Raw genomic sequence first — 26,119 nt, 5'->3', positions numbered from 1 at the left:
ACATTCAATGTCAATAAGACCAAGGAACTGATTGGTAGACACCAGAGAGGGAAACCACAGATCCATGAGCTAGTAATCATTGGAGAGCATCAGTAACTTTAAAATCCTGGGTGTTACTATCTCAGAAGACCTGTCCTGGACCCATCATTTAAATATAATTGCAAAGAAAGCACGAGCACACTGCTGCTTCCTCAGGAGTCTGCAGAGATTAGGCATGTCATCAATAATCTTGGAAATGGTGGAAGGTGTGCTGTTGGGCTGCACTATGGCCTGGTAGGGGACTACCAGAGCCTTTGAGCAGAAAATTCTACAAAAGGTAGTGGATTCAGCCCAGTACATCATGGGTAAAACTCTCCCAACCATTGAGCACATCTACATGAAACGATGCCATAGAAAAGCAGCATCCATTATCGAAGATCCTCACCACCCAGACCATGGTCTTTCCTCGCTGCTGCCATCAGGTAGAAGGTATAAATTCCACCAGGTTCAAAAACAGTTACTACCCCTCAACCATCAGGCTCTTGAATAAAAGGGGATGACTACACTTGTTCTAGTATTACCATAACCAATGGTCTCTCTTTAAGGACTCCTTATCTTGTTAATTCATGCTTTTATTACTGTTATTTATTTATATTTGCATTTGCACTGTTTCTTGTCCTTTGATACTGTTTACAGTTACTGTTCTATAGATTTGCGAAATGCGCCCTAAGAAAAAGACTCATAGGGTTGTATCTGGTGACATGTATGTACTCTGATATTAAATTTTGTTTTGAACTTTGCTTGAAGGACTTCCCTATAGCATCCATAGAGAAATGAGAAACAAAATAGCACAGTCATGGAGACTGTTAGCTAGGGGAAGGTAATGAGTTTTGTCAATGTGGAGGTTCTAGAGCACAAAGCTGAAGGATGACACTTTGAAGGAGCAACTCAGTGTGTATGAAACTTTCACCTGCTCATTAATTAGAATTACTTTCTTACCATGCATACAATACACACATAGACCCACCTGTTTGTGTAGAATGTTTTATATTTATGTACTCTTTTTATGTGAATCCTTTCACTGAAGGTCCTAAGCCCATTAATAAGGCTCACCTAGGAGTTCTGTCTGTTACCCATTTCGAATTTTCTTTTTATGTTCAGTGTTCAATTTCCTGGACTGGATTGGTTTTAGGGGTAAGATTTTTTTTTGTTAAATGTATTTTCTTATTGCAGACCACCAAGTTAAATAGCAAATAATGGTTTTAAAAGAACATTTTTTTTTCTGGTGCATCAAGACCTGCAGACATTAATATGTCCTAAGGATTTAACTGTTGACATCTGTTCACAGATTTGTTATTAGCCATGCAGTTACATTCATCTAAGGAGATATTTTCTTGAATCGTGCATAGACCCATCAATATGGGAGATGACCAAAGTACTTTGCAGCCTTCAACAGAAATCCCTTCCCTACAGTATCCCTTGCAAGAACGCTTTCCCTTCACTGAAATAGAGATTATAACAATACAGTATGTGAAGATTCATGCACATCAGCATAAAGGTTATTAAAGCTATGGATTTGTTACAGAGTTGTGGGAAGGCAGTATTAAGGAAAATGGAGTCAGCTGAAGGACTTGGATAGATTAGATGAATGGTTAAAGGAATGGCGGATGTGTTATAGTGTAGGGAAGTAAATGCTCTTGCACTTTGGTAGAAGGAATAAAGCTGTAGAATATTTTGCAATTTTGAGCAAATTCAGAAATCAGAGGTGCAAAGGGACTTGGGAGTCCTAACTTGCGTGTCAGAATCAGAATTGGGTTTATTATCACTGGTATGTGTTGTGAAACTTTTTAACTTAGCAACAGCAGTTCAATGCAATACATAATATAGAAGAAGAAAAAACTAATAATTAATAAGTAAATCAATTACAGTATACGTATTTTGAATAGATTAAAAAGCATGCAAAACCAGAAATAATATATATTAAGACAGTGAGGTAGTGTTCAGGGGTTCAAAGTCCATTTGAGAATCAGATGGCAGATTCCTGAATCGCTGAGCGTGTGCCCTCAGGCCTTTATACCTCCTACCTGATGGTAACAGCAAGGAAAGTGGGTACTTGTCAACTTCTGGTTCCTTTAGTTTACCTAGAACTTCAGCAGTACTGATATTACCTGTATTAAGTTTCTTCCATTCGTTGGCCCTCTTAATTTCTACTGTTATGGCATGGTTTTCATATCTTCTGTAAGACCCCACATGTTAAGTATTTGTTCAAACATGCTCTGTTGTGGACCAATAGTCACTATATCTACTTTGTACATTCTTCATTCTCAAATAATTATAGAAGAATTAATATTTGTTTTTTTTATAGATTTTGTCTATTTACTTTTGATTTTTTCTATTTTTCTCTGTTTCATCATTGCTATTTTCTAGTCTTGTCTACCATCAATGTTTAAATGAAATCAACTAAAGAAAGTAAAAAAGGCAATATGGAGTTCATCCATGGTTTCAATGTGCTGAAAGATCGGTCATGATCTAAATTAAATGAAGAGTAGTTATAAGGTGCAAAATAGCCGAGTCCTGCTTTTGCTTATATTCTGTAGCATTCTCTTTCCATTTGGCACAACCCTTGACTGCTTTAATTAGCCATGAATTGATTATCTTTACCAGAATATTTATTTTCAATCAAAAATAAATTTGTTAAGAATTATAATCCAGTGCATTTCCTTATATGTCCACCTCTGCTTATCTGTTGTTTTACCTTTCAGCCAATACTGCCTTGTTAACTTTTATAATGTTATTACATCAGCTTACAAACCCAAATTTGTCCCTCTCATATGGAATGTGAAATTTTGTTATGTTATGATCACTGCATTAGATCCTTCACTAAAGCATCATATTTTTAAAAATCCATTTTATTCCACAAAACTGATGTAACATAATTTCCTGGCTGGTTACTAAATATATTATTTTAAGAAACTATCCCAAATATTGTAAACTCTAGATTACTATTACCAGTTTTGAATTTTTAATCTATGATTAGATTAATTGTGATTACTGTAGCGCAAAATGTTTTGGAATTATAATTTCTTTCCTGTGGATACTTCAGTATTTTTTGTCTTTGTAACCCTGAAATAGCTGCTAACATTAAAACAATAAATCCACCTGAAGGTTATTGACAGCTTTATTAATGTAGTTATACAGGCAATTTTTAAGTTATTCACTTTGACAGATAATAGTGCTTGAAATTAGAATGTGGGCTTCCACAGTCAGTCAGTCAGAACCGTTCATCTCACTAGGACTCCCCTCCTCTCCCCGCCAAATGCTCTTACCACCCCAACCCCCTTCCTTTCAACTCTGACTCCTGAGTGTGCCCCAGCTCAGAGTTCACATAACTAGTGGAACTAGTTTGATGCTGAAAGTTCAGGTCAAGATCATGGTGATCACTTTGCACAAAGTCAGTAAAGGGAAAGGCACAACAATTAAATATGAGAATGCCAGCTCAAGATCTAGTCCAGTTATTTATGAGAGGACAATATAATCTTGGAATAGAGCAAGTGATCAAGTTAGATTTCCATGGGTACATGAATTGGGCAGCTATGTTCCAACAGGGTTAGTGATGAACTGCAAATTCCAAAGTGGAGGATTTATGAACCTTCATAAAGCTTGATAATAAATATAAACAGTTCTCATTGCCACTAGTAAATAATCTAATTAAGCAAAAAATATTTCCTCAATGAACTTTGCAGATCCTTTATTCATTCATTGAACAGCCATATTAAATGTTCCTAAGTTAAGGTGCTGGTTTTGGTGAAATATCATTTTCCAAGGCTAGTATTATATTTTACTTGAGGTATGGAGCTCAGAATTGCCTGTGGTACACTTCAGATTTAAACTAATCAGGGCTTTGTATAGCTGTGTTGCAATTGGAACCTCATTACAGATAACCCTGAGATTTTCCACTCCCTCATTGTATAACTTTGAGTGAGAATGCCAATTTATTCCACATTATCAGTTCTCTGGTGTGTGGTTCTGTCTGCAGCAGAATCTGCTGAAGTCACTCATTGGATGGAGGAACTTAGTATCATTTGAATTTCAAACAACTCAGAAACTCACAGACATTAATGCACTCGAATACAAATGTCAATGGAGCCCCTCAAGGAATGATTAGAAAATTACATAATTCAGTAGAAATTTAAACTAAATAATGAGAAAGCCCATTTAAAACATTGAGCATAATTTTATTGTTCATTTTTCATTGTTTCCACAATCTTTTATTGAATACAAACTAAGTGTGCTATCATACAGGGGTTTCCTGTGATGGAATATAATTGCTTACCTCTTTTCATTATACTTGCTTAATATCCCTTAGGACGCAACAAAGTAAACAGCTTTACTTCGGAAAAACAAAATCAATCAAATCTTCAGAAGATTAGGGGTCAAAGGGAAGGTAGGTTACATTTTTCATGATTATCTCACTTAAGTTTCTAATTATTTATGTGTTTACAAAATAATGCTTGTAATATTACCTTCAATCTTAACAGTTTTTAAATGTCTTTGAATGTCAGAGATACTTAAAATATGCTTTAAAAAGTCCACAGTTGTCAAAGCTTTCAGGACAATTTTGGGGCAGGACTTCCTCTCTATGCCACTAGAGGGCCTGCTGCCACTGGTTCTAACTCGCTCAATTTGCATTTCTTGTCATTAGCATTCCAATAATATTTAAAAATCCAGTATTCAAAAATAAATGTATTTTTCATTGTTTCTGTCTCATCAGTTTGAACTGCAAATTAAATTTCATGAGCAGCCAGCTATACATTATAGTGGGCAAAGTAAATGAACACTAAGTTAACAACCTCATAGTTCCCTTACCTCGCACTGCTTGTTTCAATCTCCAACCAAGATACACAAACCTGACTGTCTGGGTAGGCCCATTGCTTCTGCCTCACTGAACTCATGTCTGCATACCTCAACACCATTTTATCCCCTTTGGTTCAATCCTTCTGACCTACATCCACCAACACTTTGCATGCTCTCACTCTCCTCAACAACTTTCAATTCCCTGGTCCTCATTTTTACCGTGGATTTTTAATCCCTATACATTTCTATTCTCCATCAAGAAGGCTTTAAAGCTCTCCACTTCTTTCTTGACAACAGACCAAACCAGTCCCCCTCCAACACCACCCTTCTCCATTTAGCAGAACTGGTTGTCAACCTCATCACTTTCTCCAAGCCTGAGGTTTAGCATAGATCCCAACTATGCCTGCCTTTTCACTGGCTACATGTTCCAAGCCTTCCCTGGTAATGCTCCCCAACTCTTTCTGTGTTACATTGATGACTGCATTGGTGCTGCTTCATGCACCCATGCTGAGGCTGTCAATTTCATCAACTTTGCCTCCAACTTCCACCATGCCCTAAAATTCACTTGGTCCATTTCTGACACCTTCCTCCCCTTTCTCAATCTGTCTCCATCTCTGGAGACAAACTGTCCACCATTATTTTTTTGTAAAGCTACTGAATCCCACAGCTTTTTTTTACTATTCTTCTTCCCACCCCGTCTGCTGTAAAAATGCCATTCCCTTTTCTCAGTTCCTTGGCCTCTGTTCCCAGGATGAAGCTTTCCTTTCTGGGACATCAGAGGTGCCCTCCTTCTTCAAAGACCAGGGTTTCCCTTCCTCCACAATTGATGCTGCCCTCTCCTGTATCTTCTCTATTTCCCGGACATCCATGCTCATCTCATCTTACCACCACCTTAACAGTGGTCCTCACCTACCAGCCAATGAGCTTCCACATCCAACACATTATTCTCCACAAATTCTGTCACCTTCAATCACCATTACCACCAAGCACATCTGAACCTCCCCACTCACCACTCCCTGCTTTCCACAGGAAATGCTCCCTCCAAGACTCTCTTGTGCATTTGTCCCTCCCCACTAATCACTGTCCCGGCACTTACGCCTGCAAGCAGCAGATGTGCAATACCTGCCCATTCACCTCCTCCAAACAGTCCTTCCAGGTGAGACAACACTTCTCTTGCGAATTTTCGGAGACCCTCACTTTATCCAGTGCTCTGATGCAGCCTCCTATGCATTGGTGAGACCTGTTGTAGATTGGAGGATTGCTTTGTCAAGCACCTCCTCTCCATCTGCAAAAAGCAGGATTTCCCAGTGGCCAACCATTTTGTTTCCTATCCCCATTCCTGTTCAGTCCATGGCCTCTTCTTCTGTCATAATGAGGCTGCTCTCAGGTTGGAGGATCAACATCTCGTATTCCAAATGATGGCATGAACACCAATTTCTCCCATCCGCTAATAATTCACCTATCAACTTCTAGCTTGCCCTTTTTCCCCTTTCCCATCTTCTTATTCTGGCATCTTCCCTGTTTCTTTCCAGTCCTGATGAAGGGTTTCAGCTTGAAATGTTGACTGGTTATTCATTTCCATAGAGGCTGATCTGATGAGTTCCTCAATCTCTTGTGTTTACAATAAGTTAATTTTAATACAGAGTGAAATTTAATGGACTGACTGACCTTGTTAATCTCAATAAATATTTGGAATTTTGTTAACAGAATATAGTAATAAATCATATACTATGTCTTACTTTTGCCACTAACTAAAGATCCATATAGAGGGAATGTCTGCCTCTGGGCCCTGAAAATCACAAAAGCCTCAGACAGTTTGTTGTCTCATTGTCTGCTTTACTGTGTTGGACCCAAAATGAAAATGATGCTATCTTCCCAGCTGTACTTTTTGAGAATGCATGGCAAAGACAGGACAATATGAACATAAAGCCATAAGATATAGGAGCAGTATTAGCCATTTGGCCTATCGAGTTTGCTCTGCCCTTCTATCATGGCTGATCCTTTATTCCACCCACCCCCCCACCTTAGCCCTGCTTCCTAGCCTTCTCCCCGTAACCTTTGATACCGTGTCCAATCATCAAACACATTGACATTTTCCTCCTGTTTTTGAGTCTAGTTATCCACCAGGTATTATAGAATTAACACTGGATTCTACTCAAATCTTTTGCTATATTAACAATAAGACAATTAATGCAACATTTATGTGTCCTATCAGGCCATTCTTCACATTCGTTAAAAGTATGTTCTATCTTCAACTCTGGGACAAGGACTTCACCCCATTCGGAGAGAAATGGACTATATACAGACAGGATGAAAGGTGAACAGCCTGATTCATATGAAAGCAACATTCCAGGAAGTTTTAAAATAGACAACTCAGAACCCTTGGAAGTAGAAGTGCAGGACCTGACAAAGTTGGAGGCTTCAGAAATACCCAATACTGATAATGAAAAAGATGATGAAGAATCAATAGCAACAGACAGCACTGTACAACTCACAAAGCACATTGAGGTGATCATTAACTTGAAACCAAAGGTGGAGGAGAATATCGAGTGTAGCATTGAGAAAGACCTGCAAATAAATTCAGATGAAACTCTTGAGTGAGCATGTGAAATTTATAGATTTTTAAATGATTAATATTGAACTATGATTCACAAACTCAGAATCAGGTTTATTATTATCAACATATGTCGTGAACTTTGTTAAACTTATTTCCTGCTTAGTATTCTCAAGAAATGTAAAACCATTTTGATCAATATTTGACATATAAGTATGTTTTTCAAGGTATGAATACATATCATGATGATACCGAAAGTAAATAACTTTTGGCCATAATGTAGATCTTGGTGCCAACCGCTGAAAGCTAATGACTAATAATATCTGTTTGATTATGTTATTGTGCCGATGCAGGGAACTAACCAATGATAACAGGTGATTGATCTTTGGTAATTAATATATTATTGTCATATATACCAAGATACAATTTAAAACTTTGCTTTGCATGTTACCCATACAAATCATTCCAAAACATAAATACATTGAGGCCGTATAAAAGGATTAGCAATAACGGAATGCAGTTAGAGCAACTTTGTGGTGCAGGTAGAAAATTAAGATGTATGGGCCATGTAATGGTCAATTGAGGAATCAAGGTTCATCTTTATCATACTTGAGATCAGATCAAGGTTCTTATAACAGCAGATTAGATAGAAACTGTATTCAATCCATGTGATGTGTGATTTCATTCCTCTGCCTGGTGGAAGAGGAGAGAGGAGAGGAGAGAATGACCAGGATGTGAGGGGTCTTTGATTTTGTTGGTGTTCCTGAGGCAGTAGGAAGTGCAGAGTCAATGAAGGGGAGGTTGGTTTTCATGATGTACTGAGCTCTCCACAATTCCTTGCTATTTTAGACAAAGCAGTTGTCATACAAAACCTTGGTGCATCTGGTTAGGATACATTCTATCGTATATTGATAAAAATTGGGGACTTGCTGAACTTGCGAGGAAGTAGGGGCAGTCTGTGGCTTTCTGGCCATAGATTCTATGTTGTTAAGTCTTTGATTTTTCTCCTAATACACACTAAATAATTATAATTCTGAACAGAATAGCTTATTGTCTAATGAAAAGCACCAATTTTCATTTACATAACATTTTTGATATAGTAAATTATCCCTTGGTACTTCATAGATTATCAGATAGAATTTGACACCAAATCATATAAAAATGTATTTCAATACTTGACCAAAGAGTTGTCAAAAAGATTAAGCAGAATCCCAGTGAGGTTGGAGAAGTTTAGGATATAAATTCCATAATTTAATTAATTCAAAATGCACCATTAATGAAACATGGTCAGAAACAGAGCAACAAAGATAGCTAGTAGGAATAGAGTTATGGAGGACATTACAGTGACAGAGCTGGAGAAGGGTTTGGATGAATTTGAAAGCACATATGGGAGTTCTAAAACTGAGCATGGTAAACTGAGTACTGGTATAGACATGACCACAGAGGTAACAGGAGCCTTTGTACTTATTTGGATGGGAACAGCAGAGTTAGTTCTGTGCTTATGTTTATGGAGATGAAGAAGTAGTTAGAGGGACAACTGCGAGCTGTGTATTTAATAAGATTGCACGTCAAATGATAAAACTGTTTATTTAAGAAATCTTTTTTAGTTTTTTTGAAGTATTTCATATATTATCACACTATTGTCTTAAAGAATTTGTATCAGGAAAGTTATTATGAATGTTAGTAGGTGTATTTTTAATCATTTTTCTTCTTTATCCACTACACTTGGTTGCCAAACCCACACTTAGAGGCTTACACTAAGTTTAAGGGTGTCCTATTTCTGAAAAAAAAGATTATTTGATAAATAGTTTGTGTTAAGTCAACTCCAGTCTTTTTATTAAGATGACAGTGACCATTTAATTTAACTCTGAGAATATAAACATACGTTTGTAATTTTGTAACAGTATACTTACTATTTTATCATTTCAGTTTTTCACCTTTCTGCATAACAGGTGAGGTAATTTTGTGTGGACCAGTTGTTTATGGTTTTTAATCTGATATGATGTTTTGCCAAGGTCTCAATTAGTTATAAAAGCTTTTTTTAAATTCTATTTTTTTTTCAGAAATCCATTTTCATGGTCGGATTATCAATAGAAAACCAATGTTTTTTTTCTAATGTACATATCAGTTTGAATTAATTATGTTCTTTTTTTAACATTATCTCCCTGCTCTGTTCATTAAGAAATCATTACTCAGTGCAGAGGGACAGAAATAATAGCTGGGAGTGTCTCATGTTGGTCCTTGTTCTACAAGCATATTGCAAGGAGGAAAATACATGTTCTCAAGAAACTATCAGAGACATGAAAAGCAAAGTGTTGTTTCTTTATTATTTACTGTAGATCAGTTAAAAATTAACACTTGTCAAAACTAAACACATCAACTGAATATAATGAATTTTGAGGCAAACAACTTGGATTTTTGTAAGGTTTTGTTAAAAATGTATTACTTTATTAAGTAAAACTAATTTCACATTTTGCAAATATATTTATACACGGAGGGCCGCCATCTTAATAATGAATGTTGCAATAATGATGTAAATAGCTCAGGTTATTTCCCAGGTCAACACTAAGGCAACAATCTGAACAGAGATTTGGGCTGTATAATTAGGGAAGGAATTAGTGAGTTAGAAAATAGCCCTCAGTGTATATAATTTGTTGGCAGAGTAAGGCTGCATGGACTGTGGTCAGTTGTTCTGTGGAATTATGTCTTTAAATGCAAACCTAAGAAGGCAAGACACAAATCTGGAAGTTGATTATATGATTTCTCTGCAACATCATTGACTCTGAATCTGGATCTCAGGAACTAACTCATTGTGTTAAATTACGAGATTTGAAAATGTCACTGAATCTGGTCATGCAATCATTGGCAGCATTCCTTTGATATTGGTAAAATTTAAGATTAATAAAGATTTTTAAAGGTTTATTCTGACATTTGAATTGCTATAATGAGAATGCAGAAAAATAAAGCTGGTAAAAATGCATTTTAAATACCGTGTCATCAAAAAGAGTTAAAACAATCGCTTTAAAAAGTGAGATAGTTAATATAAATTTTTATGCCCCTGTGCTGCACTATAAATATTTACATCACAACTGCGACAGTTCAAATTTCTCTCAAAAAAGATCAAATTTCAATTGCCTATTTTCAGCTGATTACAACTTCTTTTCCTTTACAAAAAGTTACCTTTTAACTACAGTTCATCCAAAATTAATACTAATCAAGTCAAGTCAACTTTTATTGTCATTTCAACTGCTGGTACAGTGCATAGTAAAATTGAGACAATGTTTTTCAGGATCATGGTGTCACATGACACAGTACAAAAACTAGACCGAACTACGTAATTGGAACTACACTGGACTGCATAAAGTGCACAAAAACAGTACCAGCATTACAATAAATAATAAACAGGACAGTAGGGCAAGGTATCCGTCCAGGCTTCGGGTATTGAGGAGTCTGATAGCTTGGGGGAAGAAACTGTTACATAGTCTAGTTGTAAGAACCCGAATGCTTCGGAGCCTTTTCCCAGACGGCAGGAGGGAGAAGAGATTGTATGACGGGTGCATGGGGTCCTTCATAATGCTGTTTCCTTTGCGGATGCAGCGTGTATTGTAAATGTCCGTGATGGCGGGAAGATGATCTTCTCAGCTGACCTCACTATCTGCTGCAGGGTCTTGTGATCCGAGATGGTACAATTTCAGAACCAGGCAGTGATGCAGTTGCTCAGGACGATCTCAATACAACCACTGGAGAATGTGATGAGGATGTGGGATGGGAGATGGACTTTCCTCAGCCTTCGCAAAAAGTAGAGACGCTGCTGGGCTTTCTTTGCTATGGAGCTGGTGTTGAGGGACCAGGTGAGATTCTCCGTCAGGTGAACACCAGGAAATTTGGTGCTCTTTACGATCTCTACTGAGGAGCCGTCGATGTTCAGTGGGGAGTGGTCGCTCCGTGCCCTCCTGAAGTCAACAACCATCTCTTTTGCTTTGTTCACATTAAGAGACAGGTTGTTGGCTCTGCACTAGTCCGTTAGCCGCTGCACCTCCTCTCTGTAAGCTGACTCGTCGTTCTTGCTGATGAGACCCACCACTGTGGTGTCATTGGCAAACTTGATGATATGGTTCAAGCTGTGTGTTGCAGCACAGTCATTGGTCAGCAGAGTGAGCAGCAGTGGACTGAGCACACAGCCCTGGGGGGACCCCGTGCTCAGTGAGATGGTGTTGGAGATGCTGCTCCCAATCTGGACTGACTGAGATCTCCCAGTCAGGAAGTCTAGGATCCAGTTGCAGAGGGTGGTGTTCAGGCCCAATAGGCTCAGCTTTCCAATCAGTTTCTGAGGGATGATTGTGTTGAATGCTGAACTAAAGTCTATGAACAGCATTCGAATGTATGTGTCTTTTTTGTCCAGGTGGGTTAGGGCCTGGTGGAGGGTGGTGGCAATGGCGTCATCTGTTGAGCAGTTGGGACGGTACGCAAACTGCAGGGGGTCCAGTGAGGGGGGCAGCAGGGTCTTGATATTCCTCATGACGAATCTCTCGAAACACTTCATGATGATGGATGTGAGTGCAATGGGATGGTAGTCATTTAGGCAGGACACTGAAGACTTCTTCGGCACGGGGACAATGGTGGCGGCCTTGAAGCACATTGGAATAAATAATAAATAAATGCAAAATTCTTTGTCACTTAATTGTTGGATTTATTTTCAAACTGTGATTGCAGCTAAATTATAGATGCCAAATTATAATTTATATTTATTAAAATGCTCCATTCCAGAACAAATTCACCTAAATTTCCATAAAGAATAGTACTAATACTTGCTGCTTTTAACGGAAAAATAACTCAATAAATTTGGTGAATCAAACAATTTTTTGAGGACTTTGAACTACTGATTTAACTGAAACTTTCTGTTAGTTGCTTTCATAACTCATAACATGAAGACCCAAAAAGAAAACAGATCTTACATTTCCTTTGAATTTGGTGCTGAATTCTGTTTTGTAAATGAGCAATGGTACTGAAATCAAATTCTATATGTTTTAACATTGATTAGTTTTCTCATTAATTTAACAGTAAATTTGCTATGTTTACCATGCTTGTTACACTAGCTCAGTGTAACACATTTAGAATGATTAATAAATGGGTGCCATTGTAGCATAGCGGTTAGGGCAACACTATTACTGTAGTATATTCAATGTTTTAGTAATATTGTAAATACATTGTTTGATAAGCATTCTTTGTGGTTTATATCATGCTTTGTGGGTCTTATGCACATGTCATTATGCCACCTTGTCACATCTGTGCACCTTGCTAAAGAAAAGAAACTAAGTAATCTACCATTCTTTTTTCTATGTCTGTCTTTTTCTTTCAGTTAGTTTCTGGAGATACAAAACTTAACACTTGAATGAAAATCCATTCACTATTTGCATGCCACATTCTTTCAATAGAGACAGCTGAAAGTGAAATAAGAAATGATGCCGTAGTACTGAAAGCGAATCAATACTCTCCTACCAGGATAGAGGATACCTTTTCAAATGTTTCTGGAGGGAGACACTTTAGCAAAGTGGATTTAGCAGAGGCCTACCTACAGATGGAGATGGAAGACTTCAATGTGTTTCTCACCATAAATACTCACAAAAAGCTTTATAACTGTAATAGGATTAACTGCACCTGCACTGTAGCAGAAAATTATGGACCAGCTGATGTAAGGTTGCCCAGGCACTCAGTGTTACCTGGTTGACTTCACTGTTATTGGTAAGGATGACAAAATCTCAAGTCAGTGTTGAGAATGGAAGATTATGAGCTCAGAGCATGACACAACAAGTGTGAATTCTTTAAACCAAGCATCAATAACTGTGGTCACGTCATTGATACACAAGTATTACACAAGTGTGCTGAGAAAATTCAAGCAGTGGTGGATGCCCCAACACCAACTGATGTGTCACAGTTACAGTACTTTTTAGAATTTGTCAATTACTCTGCCGGGTTCCCGCCAAACTTGGCTACCATGCTGTATCCCTTGAACTCGATTCTACAGGTCAGGAAGAAGAGGCAATGGACAAAGCAGTGTGAGGTGGCTTTCCAAAAGACAAATGTTTACATCAGACTATACTCACACATAATGATCTACACCATCCAGAGAAGCTTGCCTGTGATGCCTCACCTTAAGATATAGGTGCAGTCACATGTTATGAGTGATGGAAGTGAACACCCCAGAGCCTTTGCATCACGTTTCCTTACCACTGCAAAGAAAAATTTTGCACAGATTGACAGAGAGGCCTTGAAACTGCTTTGGGGTGTAAAATGTTTCAACCAAGACTTGTAAGGGAGAGAGTTTACCCTCATTACTGATCATCAACCTCTAGAGCCCATTTTCAATCCATGAACAGCAGCAGTGTGAATGCAGAGATGGACTCTTTCTTGGAGGACACAATTACAAGATCAAATTCAAGAGGAGGATTAATCATGGAAATGCTGATGGATTTTCCAGTTTACCCTTTGAAAAGGAAATACCAGAAAAACTTACCAAAGGAAACACCTGAAAAACTTACAAAAGAGGACACTCCTTTTGACATATTCTCCATAATGCAAATTGACAGTCTCCCTATTACAGCAGAGATGATGCAAAGGGAAACTAGAAGGACCCCACACTATCTTAGATCAACATAGCAACCCAAAAAGGCTGGAATGTGCAGCAGAAATTCTATTTTCCCCATTTTTACCTGTGCCAAAATGAAATTGCTGAATGCTGGTCATCTAGGCTTGGTCGAAATGAAAGTGTTGGCAAGAAGCTTTGTTTGGTGGCCTGGTATAGATCAGCGGATCAAGCAGCTTGACTTGCACTAATCAAGATGCCAAGACGTCCAGAAGGTACCAAGAACAGCACCTCTTCATCCCTGGGAATGGCCTGCATTGCCCTGGGGATGAGGAACTACAGGGATGATCAAAAGTAGGTTCTTGGAAATATGAAGGACAAAACTAGACTACTCTCCTACACAGTGGAAATTGCATCTGATGTACACACACACACACACACATACACACACACACACACACACACACACACACACACACACACACACACACATACACACACACACTGGATAGTTAAATCCTATTAACTATCCAGTAAATTTAGTTTCTCACAGAGTATTGGTGTTTTTTCATGGAATTTGTAGTGATTAAGGAGGTAAACCAAAGCATCATAATTGATACACAATTAGGAACCTGTAGTAACAGCACAACTGATAACTGACCTCTTCTGTCAATCGGCTTAATGATTCGTTATTGCCCCCACTAACCCCAATCCCAGCTCATCTCCCCTTCTTTATTTGAAATAAATTAAGACCAGAACCTCATGGTAGCATTCTTACCTCTAGATCAGAAGGTTGTTATTTTTCAAGACCAAAAGAAGGTCAAATTGACATTCTGGTGTGTTGCTCAGAGTGTTGTTTGAGATCATAGCTCTGAGATTATGCATTAAATCAAAAAGCCAAAGTCAATGAAGAATATTTGATATTGCAGTGCAGGGAGCTCAGCAGCTAATCTGTGCATAGCAAGCCCTCTGCATAAAGCAAAGTGGAGCAAATAATTTACTTTGCTTGTGTCAGTTGAAGAACTAACATTGACAATCGCAAAGTGGAGAAAGCCGTGTTCCTCGCTGGTGACTCAAGCAGATACATTTCAAAGAGCTGAGGTCTCCCCAGATATAATAATATGATTTTCAATTTGCCAACTATCATTGAAAGCCTCATATTTGTGTCAGGAAACTCATCCTGTAACTTACTTTCAGTGAACATTTCATTAGGTACAGGGATGGAAGCTGGTGTTGTCTTCTTTTGCTGTAGCACACACAAAATTCAAACATGTTGTCCATTCAGAGATGCTCTTCTGCACATCACTGTTGTAACCTGTGGTTATCTGAGTTACTGTCACATTCCTGTCAGCTTGTCAGTCTGGCCATTCTCCTCTGACCTCTCTCTTTAAAAGGTATTTTTACTCACAGAACTGCCACCCACTGGATGTGTTTTGTTTTTCACATCATCTTCTGTAAACTCTAGAGGCTGTTGTGCACAAAAACCCCAGGAGATCAGCAGTTTCTGAGATACTCAAACCATCCCATCTGGCACCAACAACCAGTCCATGGTAAAAGTCACTTCGATCACATTCTTCCTCATTCTGATGTTTGGTCTGAGTAACAACTGAACCCTTCAACCATGGCTGCATGTTTTTTATGCATTAGGCTGCTGCCACATGTTTGTTTGATTAGATAGTTACATTAATGAGCAGGTGTACCCTATTAAGTGGTCAGTTACTGTAACTAAGCTATCATATTCTCCACAAAATGCACAATTCAACAAAAAGAGGCACAAGACAAACTGCAGATGGTGATAATCTGAAGCAATACATAAAATGGTGGAAAAGGTTGATGGGTCACATAGTATATGTCAGTATTTCAGGGTGAGACCCTCATAGGAACTGGAAAGAAAGAGGGGAGAAAGTCAGTATGAAGGGGTAAGGAAGTGAGGTGGAGTCAGAGTAGAGAGTGATAATTCATCCTGGTGGGAGTAGAATGATAGGCAGATGAGGGAGGGGGAGTATGAGAAATATGAATAAGCTGAGTGGTGCTAGGTGGAGGTGTCAAAGGACTGAAAAAGGTGTAACTTGATAGGAGAGGGCAGAGGCCTAAAAAATAAAGGTGAGGAAGGGAACCAGGGGAAGGAATGTGTGGGTGATGGGCAGATCAAAAGAGTAGGGGAGAGGAAAGTGAAGGAGTGATAGTGCTAGTGGTATAAGGGAAAACAAAGGGGGGCAGGGTAGTGGTTACTGGAAGTTAGAGAAAGTTTGGTGACTAGCAAGGTGGTATATGAGGTGCCGCCCTCTAGTCTGCATCTGGCCTCAAAGTGACATTAGAAGAGGCAATGGATAGACATGTTGTGGGAATGCTATTGTAGTTGCCCGTTCTACTGTGAATGTCTGCAAGAAAGTGAATCTCGACGTATATAAAATTACTTAGAATTTTGAACCATGAATGTCTGGCCTTCAGGTGATCCTAGCTGTAATGGTGTCTGATACAACAATTCTTTATCATGTCAAGGTTATAATTATATTTTTAATTTAAGATGCCCAGACATACACTGTTGTCCCACATTCCAACCTGAATTTTTTAAAAAAATCAGTGACTCTAGTGCTAAGTAATGTTACCAGATCTTGTGTCACCCTGCCCAAGAGCAAATAAAATATTTATCATTACATTATATGTTAAAATAGAGTTGCTAATAAAATTGAACCTCTACAAAAATATAAAAGGATTGAAAATTAGTAGTGAAAATTCTCAATAGGTCCATTTTCAACTCGGACTTCCTATTATTACTTTTGATGCAAAACCATTCATTTTACGTTATCTCTTCATTAACTCTTCATTTACATTATCAGTTTAGCACCAGTGAAGTTAAGAAACAACAAAATAATTAGTGCAGCCACAAGTACTTTGAAAGATACCAAAGTTTAAACATGGAGATGTCAGAAAACTGCAGTCCTCTCAGGGAAAAAATAAGAGCCATTCTAGGTTTTCCAATTTTACCCACATATTGTGACGCCATGCATACCACATTCAAAAAAATTCTGCCCAGTGAGGATTTTAGTTTTGATAAGAGGTGGATTTTGCAACTTTGGATTAATATGACTATTAATTGGGCATTTTGCCATAACATTTTGGCAGCTGATTGGAAATCGGGGAGGAGGGACATAAAGGCACACATCCTAGATTTTATTATTTCTCCTGAGTAGTTTCCACTGAGTAGTTTCCACTGCTGTTTGTGCTGGTATGAAGTTTGTGCTGGTATGAGCATCCTTAGTTGCTGAATTACTGCCATAAAGAGATATGTAGAACTGCACTCAGGAAGATGAGCTACAGCTGGAGGACAAAACCATCTGGCCAGTCAATTTGAGAAAGCATATTTGGGCCAGGCTGACTGACTGAGGAACGTTTGTACGCAGTACCTGAGATCTGTATTCGAGATTTGTGGACTATTAGTAGTTTGGTTGATCTAGAGTAATTTAAGTGATTTGTAATAGTGCTAGCCTCCATAAGACACAATCTGGTTAAAGTTATTGAAGTTATTAGAGCTCTCTTCTGTTGTAGTATTTCACTGAGGTGGATATTTGGATCATAGTTGGTCTTAATGGATACTATGATTAGGTCAAATGCTTTTAGTTTGGATATTGGCATTCATAGAAATATAGAAAACCTACAGCACAATACAGGCCCTTTGGCCCACAAAGCTGTGCCGAACATGTCCTTACCTTAGAAATTACCGAGGTTTACCCATAGACCTCTATTTTTCTGAGCTCCATGTACCTGCCCAGGAGTCTCTTAAAGGACCCTATCGTATCTGTCTCCACCACCATCCCTGGCAGCCCATTCCAAGCACTCACCACTCTCTGCATAACAAACTTACCCCTGACATCTCCTCTTTACCTGCTTCCAAGCACCTTAAAACTGAGCTCTCTTGTGCTAGCCTTTTCAGCCTTGGGGAAAAAGCCTCTATCAAAGCCTCTCATTATCTTGTACACTTCTATCAGGTCACCTCTCATTCTCTGTTGCTCCAAGGAAAAAAGGCCGAGATCACTCAACCTATTCTCATAAGGCATGCTGCCTAATCCAGGCAACATTCTTGTAAACCTCCTCTGCACCCTTTCTATGGTTTCCACGTTCTTCCTGTAGTGAGGCGACCAGAACTGAGTACAGTACTCCAAGTGGGGTCTGACCAGGGTCCTATATAGCTGCAACATTACTTCTCAGCTGCTAAACTCAATCCCACAATTGATGAAGGACAATGCACCATATGACATTTGGGTGACTGCAGATCTGCATTCTACCCTTTGAACTTTGATGATGCCTTCAGTCCATAAATTCTTTGTTAAATTAGATTTGTTATCTTGATGAAATTTAATTTTCAGTTTATTTTCATCAAATCAACCTCAGTATTTTCTGTTAGAGAAATCAAGAGATTCCTACTTGATTTTTGGTTAATCCAGCTCTGTGCTTGCTGTTGATTAGGAATTGTGTGGTTGGCTGTGAAACATTGACTGAGCAGAATTTTCTTTTTGGAGTCATTGACTCTTTTGATATTGAACTTGCTGCAATGACATTTGTGTGGTGATCTGACTACTCAGGGTGTCACATTAATGAAGATGATGGATGATCATGTAATCTAACAGAGGTCAATGGCTTGACCTTGGAACATGTACTTTTGTCTCTGGTGAAACAAGGCGTTGGATATGACAGGATCTTGCTCACCAGGATGGGCACTTGCTTGGGTTTATTTCTTACCACCAACTGTGCTTTTTCAAATGTTTATAATCTAATTAATCTTCCCCATCCAATATTTCACTTTACCTCCAACAAGCTCCTCACTGGAATAGAGTTATCCACAGAAGGCACAGGGAACTGTTCAACCTTCACCATGCCCACTTCAGAAGCAAGGTTACTTGAGCATTTAAGATTCATAACAAGGTCATGATCATCGTGGAATGCTTCACGTACCTTGTACTCACCTCTCCATGAGGATGTACTCCTTCAGTGCAGCAAGCACAGCTGCTGAGGAGTGTGTCTGGGGGCCAAAGCAGAAAGCGCAATACCATGTGGACGATGCCATCAAGTGACAGCGAACACTTTCTGCTTCAGAAACGCCTTACAACAGGCGCCCCATTGCTCAAGAGAGGTAACACTGATACAGCCTACACTGGTTCTTCCAAATTCACTGGCAAAATGGGCAAACCAGTATCAGAATGCTCTCCGGGGTTCTAATACTTAGGATCAAGGTCCTAATCAAGCTGCAACAGCTCCTGCGAATAGGCAATGTCATCTGCAGTCCCAGCACCAAGCTCCCAGTCTGGCACTCAGCACCTCGGGCTCTCTAACGTTAAGAGGCTAAGTGGAGAACAGAAAGCAAACTTCTTCACGGGGCTGCTACGAAGTTTCATCATCAAACGTCATCAATACTCATCCACCCACCCACCTGCCTGGCAGGCACGGCCGTCCACCTGTGACAGAGTCTGCAGATTCCCCAAAATATTCTGCCGTCACCTCAGAAGCCACAGACTTATAGGAAGGGCAGACCGCCCTCCATCCCGGCAACCCGATGAAACGAGAAGTTTGCGGTTTGGGTACACCCCCCATCCCCCCAAATGGGCTGCAAGGGTTTCGAGCCATTATGATGCCCAGTAATATTTAACATGATCTTTTTGGACAACTATTTAACCGTGTTGTGGAACGATATAAACCATGATATTTTTTCCCTCCCTGAAATGCGTTCATGATTATTACCTCCCTGTAGTCCCACCTCCCCCTCGCTTTGAGTTGCTGGGTAATATTCTGAATGTTTAATCGCTTTGACGCGGCTGCGACGTGATCCAGTGAGAAAGCTCGGCGATTTCTTCATGAATTATAGATCAACCGGTAAAAATGCGGGCTCCTTTTAACCACCACACACAGAAGGGTTAGGCAGTCTCCTGAACTACATAGCTCCGTACTCCGCCCGGATACTCGGACAAGCGAATTCAATAAAGTGTAGTCAGCGGCTTGGCTAACGTTTGTGTTTCATTCCTTGCTTCCTTCGTTGCGCTAACAGCCCACTGCTTTTTCCACGGAAGAGATGCAGCGGGAATATGCCAAGGATGGGGTCACGTTTGTCCTTATTTTGCTCACTGCGATTATATTTGCAACGTCGGCGATCCACCCAAAGCTTTACACCAACCACTTCTTGGTTGAGTTGCACCGAGGCGGAGACGATATAGCCCGGCGAGTTGCTGCAGATACCGGCTTTACTGCTGTGAGAAAGGTAGGATCAGAGCTCTACTGTCAATAAAATGCACAACGTGCGTCTTGTTGGATGTTGCTGTGCCCCTGGCTCATTTATCCGATGGTACTTTGTCTGCTCGTTCTATTTTACTCCCAAAACAAAACCGTTGATCGTTTTGCTAATTAGGAGAGAGGTACAGGAATTATTTCCGACCCGAACTCGATCCCACGCTGCTTGAGGTGCTCGGCCAGAGCCGGCGGTGCCAAAGTCACAGCCTTTCGGTCAATTCTTATTCTAAAGCAAACCAGCATTGGCGGCTGAAGAAAGTTTTATATCATAGCTTCCCAAACGGCTTCTCGATGCTGGGCTCGGCATTTCAAGACGAACTGCAAAAGAGCTCACGCATTGACTATCACTCAACATGAGTGAAACCCATCAATATTCCCTAGGTGTCAGGCTTTCAGTGTCTCGATAAGTGCACACCCCCACACCCCCATCCAAAAACAAAAACACACGGTGCTGACTTACACTGGCGTTCCTTGCTCATTAATTTACCAGCAAACTGTCAGTGGTTAAGTATCCTTCCAGGTTTACTAATCGATGCTGTGACAGTTCTTCACGTTGGGTCCCCATCAGATTTACTGTGAACAATCAAACGCGCTCACCCGTTTATCACGGCCCATATATGATTTTGTGAAGTGAGCCCAGATTCACATACGCGAGATAATAACAAAAGCTATTAGGAACACTCGGAGCATCTGTATAAAATGAACCATGTGAGACGAGATCGTGTGGCGGATTTTCAAACCAGCCGATACGGGTCATGGCCGGGGGTTGCTTTGATCAATGCTACAGCAGCAAGCACCACCTCCGCCCACTCCACCGCCCCCACCCCATCACCAAGCAGCTGCTCTTTCTTTGATGCTGTGAAACAGCAATGTGACATAAAAATAAAAGTATGAGAAATAATTCACAATGCAGGGCAGTTAAATATTTTAGCGGGTTGACTACCGCAAAGCCGACGCCGCAGTGTGACTCCGCTGCCATAGATATTCTCCAGGGTCGTACTGAATTGAGCACCCGTCATTTTTGTTTTAGCCGAAAAGCTGATTGCCGTTGGCGTGTATTGCTCACTGCCAGTACAGCTCCGACAATGTATCCAGCGAAAACATACTCTATCAAGGGCTACAGAATCCGTGTTGGAGCCAGGGGGTGTGTTGCATCAACTCTCAAGCGTAGGGTTGTGTTGGGAAATAGTCTGTTTCAGAGTCTTGATCTGGCAGTGTATTTGGTCTCATTTTGCGTTCTCCATGGTGCTGAATTTGTAATCCCTGGTTTTCTACAGCCCCGGCAGATGAAATTTGTATTCTGTGGTGTGTACATCTTTCCACTGCTGATAAAAACATGCCATTTGTCAGCAAAAGGTTACTTTGCAGGATGTCCATCTCTCTTACTTTGCCACTGATTTTCTGTCTTCCTCGGCTTGGCATTCCAGTCCGAGTAGAAGAGTTGCCTGTAAGTAAAGACACGTCGGGACGTGACCAATTTCAAAGTCAATCTCCTGGATCTGGGGCTTGCAATGCGAGTGGTGGTGGTAGATTTACACCTAGCCCCAGTTTCTGATGTGAAATGTTACACTGCACTGTCTATAATCACCTCAATGCCATATTGGTGCAGATTTCTTTATCATGTAGTCGATGTCATTACCGGCATTTGATAACGTTACAGTAACCATCAGAGTCGACTCCCGTTTTGTAAACTTAAGCCGCATCTGAATTCTTCCTGACTTCTGTACCTAAGTTTGCTTTTCAATAACACTTTAAAATAAAAGTTCTATTCATGTTTTTAAGTGACATGTTCTCAATGTTATTGAAACATTAACTTCTGTCTTTTGTCCACACTTTATTTAAGGCTTCTCTACATTTGTGTTCTTTTGGGAGTGGTATTTAACCGAACAGCTTATGAGAACTTCTCAAGGGTAGGATATTTCTGTGGGAACTCAAAGCTCGACTGTCTGGCAACACTTTTTGCCATTTGTGGCTGTTGTAGTAGGAGGGTGCCTTTGGATACTAGGACCAGTTAAAATCATGGAGGAAGAAAGTCATCTTAGGGGCTGAAATTTATTTTAACGCTGAACAGTGTTTTTTTTTTCCCTTTTAATGCCATCAATGCATCCCCCTTTCGTTTCAGTGAAATAAGGAGAGAGCAACTGATTTTACACTGGATACTGTAGTGTAGGGCTAAGACATGAGTGATCAAGGATAAATGACTGTCCTATGTATATGCGCTTCGCTGACATTTTCGTAGGAAAAAAAGGTAAGAACGTGAAATTCTATGCCATAAGGAATAATCAATGCATGTGGCATACATTAATTTACGACTAAATTAGATAAGGACGTAAGAATGAAAGGGAAGTGATGTTATAACAGTGGGAGAAGTGTCCTATGGAATCACTATACTAACACAAACCTGTTGGTCTGAACACCCTACTTTTGTGCTGCGGATTATATGTAATTCTGTTTTTTTTTAACTTAGGATCACGTGAATTGCCGTTCTTCAATTTGTTCTATATATTGATTGGAATTGAATAATCCTTGAAAGAATTCTATAATCAATCAAATGTCAGGACGTACAATGTGCATTTAGAATTGTAATTCCCAATCAAAATCAATAAAAAGTTTTTTTTTCTCTATTTCTCTGAAGTTTTTAGAATGTTTCCACTTTAAGTGGAGAAACAGAAAAGTTATGTATCCCGTACAATCTGACTCTGGTATCTCAAATATTTTGAGATCCAAGTTGCACTTCTGAGTTGTATTTTTGTTAGTGATCATCGTGAGTTTGGATGTAATGCTACAGTTTAAATTCAGCGATATTTCAGCATGCAGTAACATATCTGTTAATTCTTATTTGCGTTTCCAGTGGTTTAGTTGTTGAGTTAACGCAGCCTTCATGAAATGGACTTTGCATCGGATATTATTTATTTCACTGTATGGTAACACAAATTCTCAAACGGGTTGGAGTCGGTAAGTATGGCACATAAATGGCAACAAGCTGACTATTGTCTGCTAACTTCACCCTAAGTCACTTTCTGATAAAAACTATTCTGGTTTGTGGGCCACAAATTATTGAATTTCAGCCAAAATAATTACTTTTTAAACTTTGTTAAAAATACACTCATCTTAAAACAATGTTAATATAGTAGGTGTAAAATGAAATATTTAAGACATGGGAGACAATTAATCCTCTGTAGTCTCTACCAGCTCTCAAAGCAATCCTATCAATTCCATTCCTCTATTTGTTATAATCTATTGTCTCACACAAGCCCATCAATTGACCCATAATTCTACCACCTATATCTGGGATAATTTATAATGGCCAATTAACTCGTCAGCAAGCATAACCTCGGGATGTGGGAGGAAACTGGAGTGTCTACGGATAGTCATACAATTAGACTAGGAATGTGAGAATCCAAAATAGCTGGCATCCATAATTACAATTGAACCTGGGCTGCTGAATCTGTGCAGCTGCAGCACTAACTGTCCAGCCTACTGAGCCACAGCTAAGTATCAATATATGAAAATACCTACTTAGGTAACCAGATAAAATGAACAGACCAAAGTGCTACTTATAAATGGAATTGCATTATTCTTGCTTAGCTCTATGCAAATCAATATGTTTTATTTTCTTACTGAATAATTTCTATTTTCATTGAATCCCAACGTTTCTATAAAATGATGATCAAGTCTAAACTCACTCCAATCTACTGTGATATACAGTACCTAGATTACACAATGAGCTTTAATGCTCAGTAACCACATCAAGAGTAGCCAGGCTCTGATAAAAAAAAAGCTCCCAGTTGGCAGAACTGTTTCATGTGATCATTTTAATTAGAATTTATTTATTTAGAAATGCAACATGAGCTGCACCACCCAGCAGCACACCTATTTAGTATTAGCCTAATCACAGGGCAATTTATAATGACTGATTAATCTCCTAACCTGTAGGTCTTTAGACTGTGGGAGGAAATGAGAGCACCCAGAGGAAACCTACATGTTCATGGGGAAAATATATGGGGCCGGAATTGAACTCCAAACTCCAGAGCACCCTGAGCTGTAATAGCATCATGCTCACCTCCACACTATTGTGAATTTTGGAAGGTGTAATTCGAGAACACCCATGTAAAAGGTTCAAACTGCATTTATTTTCAAAGAATGTGTGCAGTATTCAACCTGAGATTCCTCTTCCTACAGTTAGCTATGAAACAAGAGAACAATGGAACTGTTCAAAGAAAGACATCAACAACACTCCTCCACCACCACTGCCACCAAACACATTGAAAAAAAAACAAAACAAATTGTGTAAACTGTGAAAAAAAGTGAAAAACACTAAATGTAAAATACCAACCCTCAAAAGTCATTGAAAGAGTTCAGGCATAAAACACATGAAATAATTTAGCTAGCAGAAAAATCTATATATCTGAATAAACAGTTCTAATTAGAAGTATGTAATATGATAACAATGTTGCAACTTTTTGTAATAAAATTAATGCTTTGTATATTGTCTAGATATATTTTACACATTTATTAAAAACTTCAGCACGGAAGGGCATGTATATTTTATGAGTTACTTTGTGGATTTCCAAATTTGATTACAATTTTTAAAAAAGCAGGTTCATGATGAAAAATAATCTTTAAAGGGAGAATTATATATAGCCAACTTGCATTAACATGGCTTTTTACTTCAAAGAGACTAATTGGATTGCAATTTATTCTTTAATGCTCTATCTTTGTTCATTGGAATATATAAATACATCATAAAAATGGCATGTTCCAGCAGAGTTGCTAAACCACTATGTTTTAAAAAAGCTATCAGCAGCTAGTTTTGAATTGATGTTTCTTGATCCACAAAAGAAAGACCAGGATCTAAATGTTTTGCTTTACTTTAAAATTTTTCTCATAACACCACTGTGACCAACTGAATGGTTCATTTCTGTTGGTCATTCCTGTTTTGAAATGTATTGCACAATTGCTGGCTTGTATTATAGTTATCAGTCATATTATTGACCTTGATATTGAAATGATGTTCTTTTCTGCACACGTACAATGTTAGAAGTATGAAAACTGCCCCACAGATGCACAATATTCAGCAATTATTTATCTGGCCAGCCAATGTCTGTTTAGAGAACAAACAAACTAATGAATCAGAATATGCTGCTATAATAATAAGCAGTCAGTCTTTGCAGTTATTTTTGTGTAATATTGGAAATAACACACTCTTTCACATAAAAAGCCTGGAAGGTGCTGTCACTGGTGGTTTGCTCCTTCATGGGCTACAGTGTAAAGGACTTTTCAGATATAATGACCAAGGAGTCAATGATTTAACAATCAGTATCCAGCTTTTTCTCTGCTGTAAAAATCATAGAATACAATTAAACTGGAGATTGTCTCTGAACTATGTTCCAAGTCATAATTACTGTTCAACATCCTCTCTGGCCCTGAAAATAACACTTTACTCCCTCAAAGTGTAATTTAACAATTCCTGTATTTTAATTGCTAATATGTTGTTTGTGACATTGTTTTGAACCATCTAAACAAATTCGTGATTTTATACTCAATATTATTTATTTATTTATTGTTTGCTTTTTCTTTTTGTATATCTACAATCCATTGTGTTGTCTATTATATCCTGTACTTCTGAAGCAGTCTCCTCTACATTGGTGAGACTAAATAGGGGAAGTGCCTTGACGAGTACCTTCACTCCATCTGCTGAAAGCAGAATTTCCCTGTGGCCAACCATTTTAATTCCCATCTCTATTCACGTTCCAACGTGTCGGTCCATGGCCTCTTTTGCCATGAGGAGGCCACTCACAAGGTGGAGGAGTAAAACATCATATTCCTTCTAGGGAGTCTCCAACCTGTTGGCATGAACATCGATTTTT

At 39.0% G+C, this 26,119-nt stretch overlaps 2 protein-coding genes across 9 annotated transcripts in view; both read left to right on the top strand.

Moving 5' to 3' along the window:
- LOC132402996 (uncharacterized) overlaps positions 1-12,698 on the top strand; it is a 276,911-nt gene extending 264,213 nt beyond the window's left edge. For all 8 annotated transcript variants that reach the window (XM_059986192.1, XM_059986188.1, XM_059986187.1 and 5 more), the window contains 2 exons: positions 4,346-4,423; positions 7,049-12,698. In XM_059986192.1, the coding sequence (XP_059842175.1) occupies positions 4,346-4,423; positions 7,049-7,434 (464 nt within the window). In that variant the 3' untranslated portion in view covers positions 7,435-12,698. The remainder of the gene's footprint in view (positions 1-4,345; positions 4,424-7,048) is intronic.
- Positions 12,699-19,962: 7,264 nt separating this feature from the next.
- Positions 19,963-26,119, top strand: part of pcsk2 (proprotein convertase subtilisin/kexin type 2) — a 71,050-nt gene continuing 64,893 nt past the window's right edge. The window contains exon 1 of the mRNA XM_059985360.1: positions 19,963-20,220. Within this exon, the coding sequence (XP_059841343.1) occupies positions 20,035-20,220 (186 nt within the window). The 5' untranslated portion in view covers positions 19,963-20,034. The remainder of the gene's footprint in view (positions 20,221-26,119) is intronic.

The sequence above is a fragment of the Hypanus sabinus genome, chromosome 12 (genome assembly GCF_030144855.1).
Source record: "Hypanus sabinus isolate sHypSab1 chromosome 12, sHypSab1.hap1, whole genome shotgun sequence".
NCBI lineage: Eukaryota > Metazoa > Chordata > Chondrichthyes > Myliobatiformes > Dasyatidae > Hypanus > Hypanus sabinus.
Note: the sequence above shows the minus strand (reverse complement) of the source record. Positions and strands in the feature narration are given on the sequence as shown.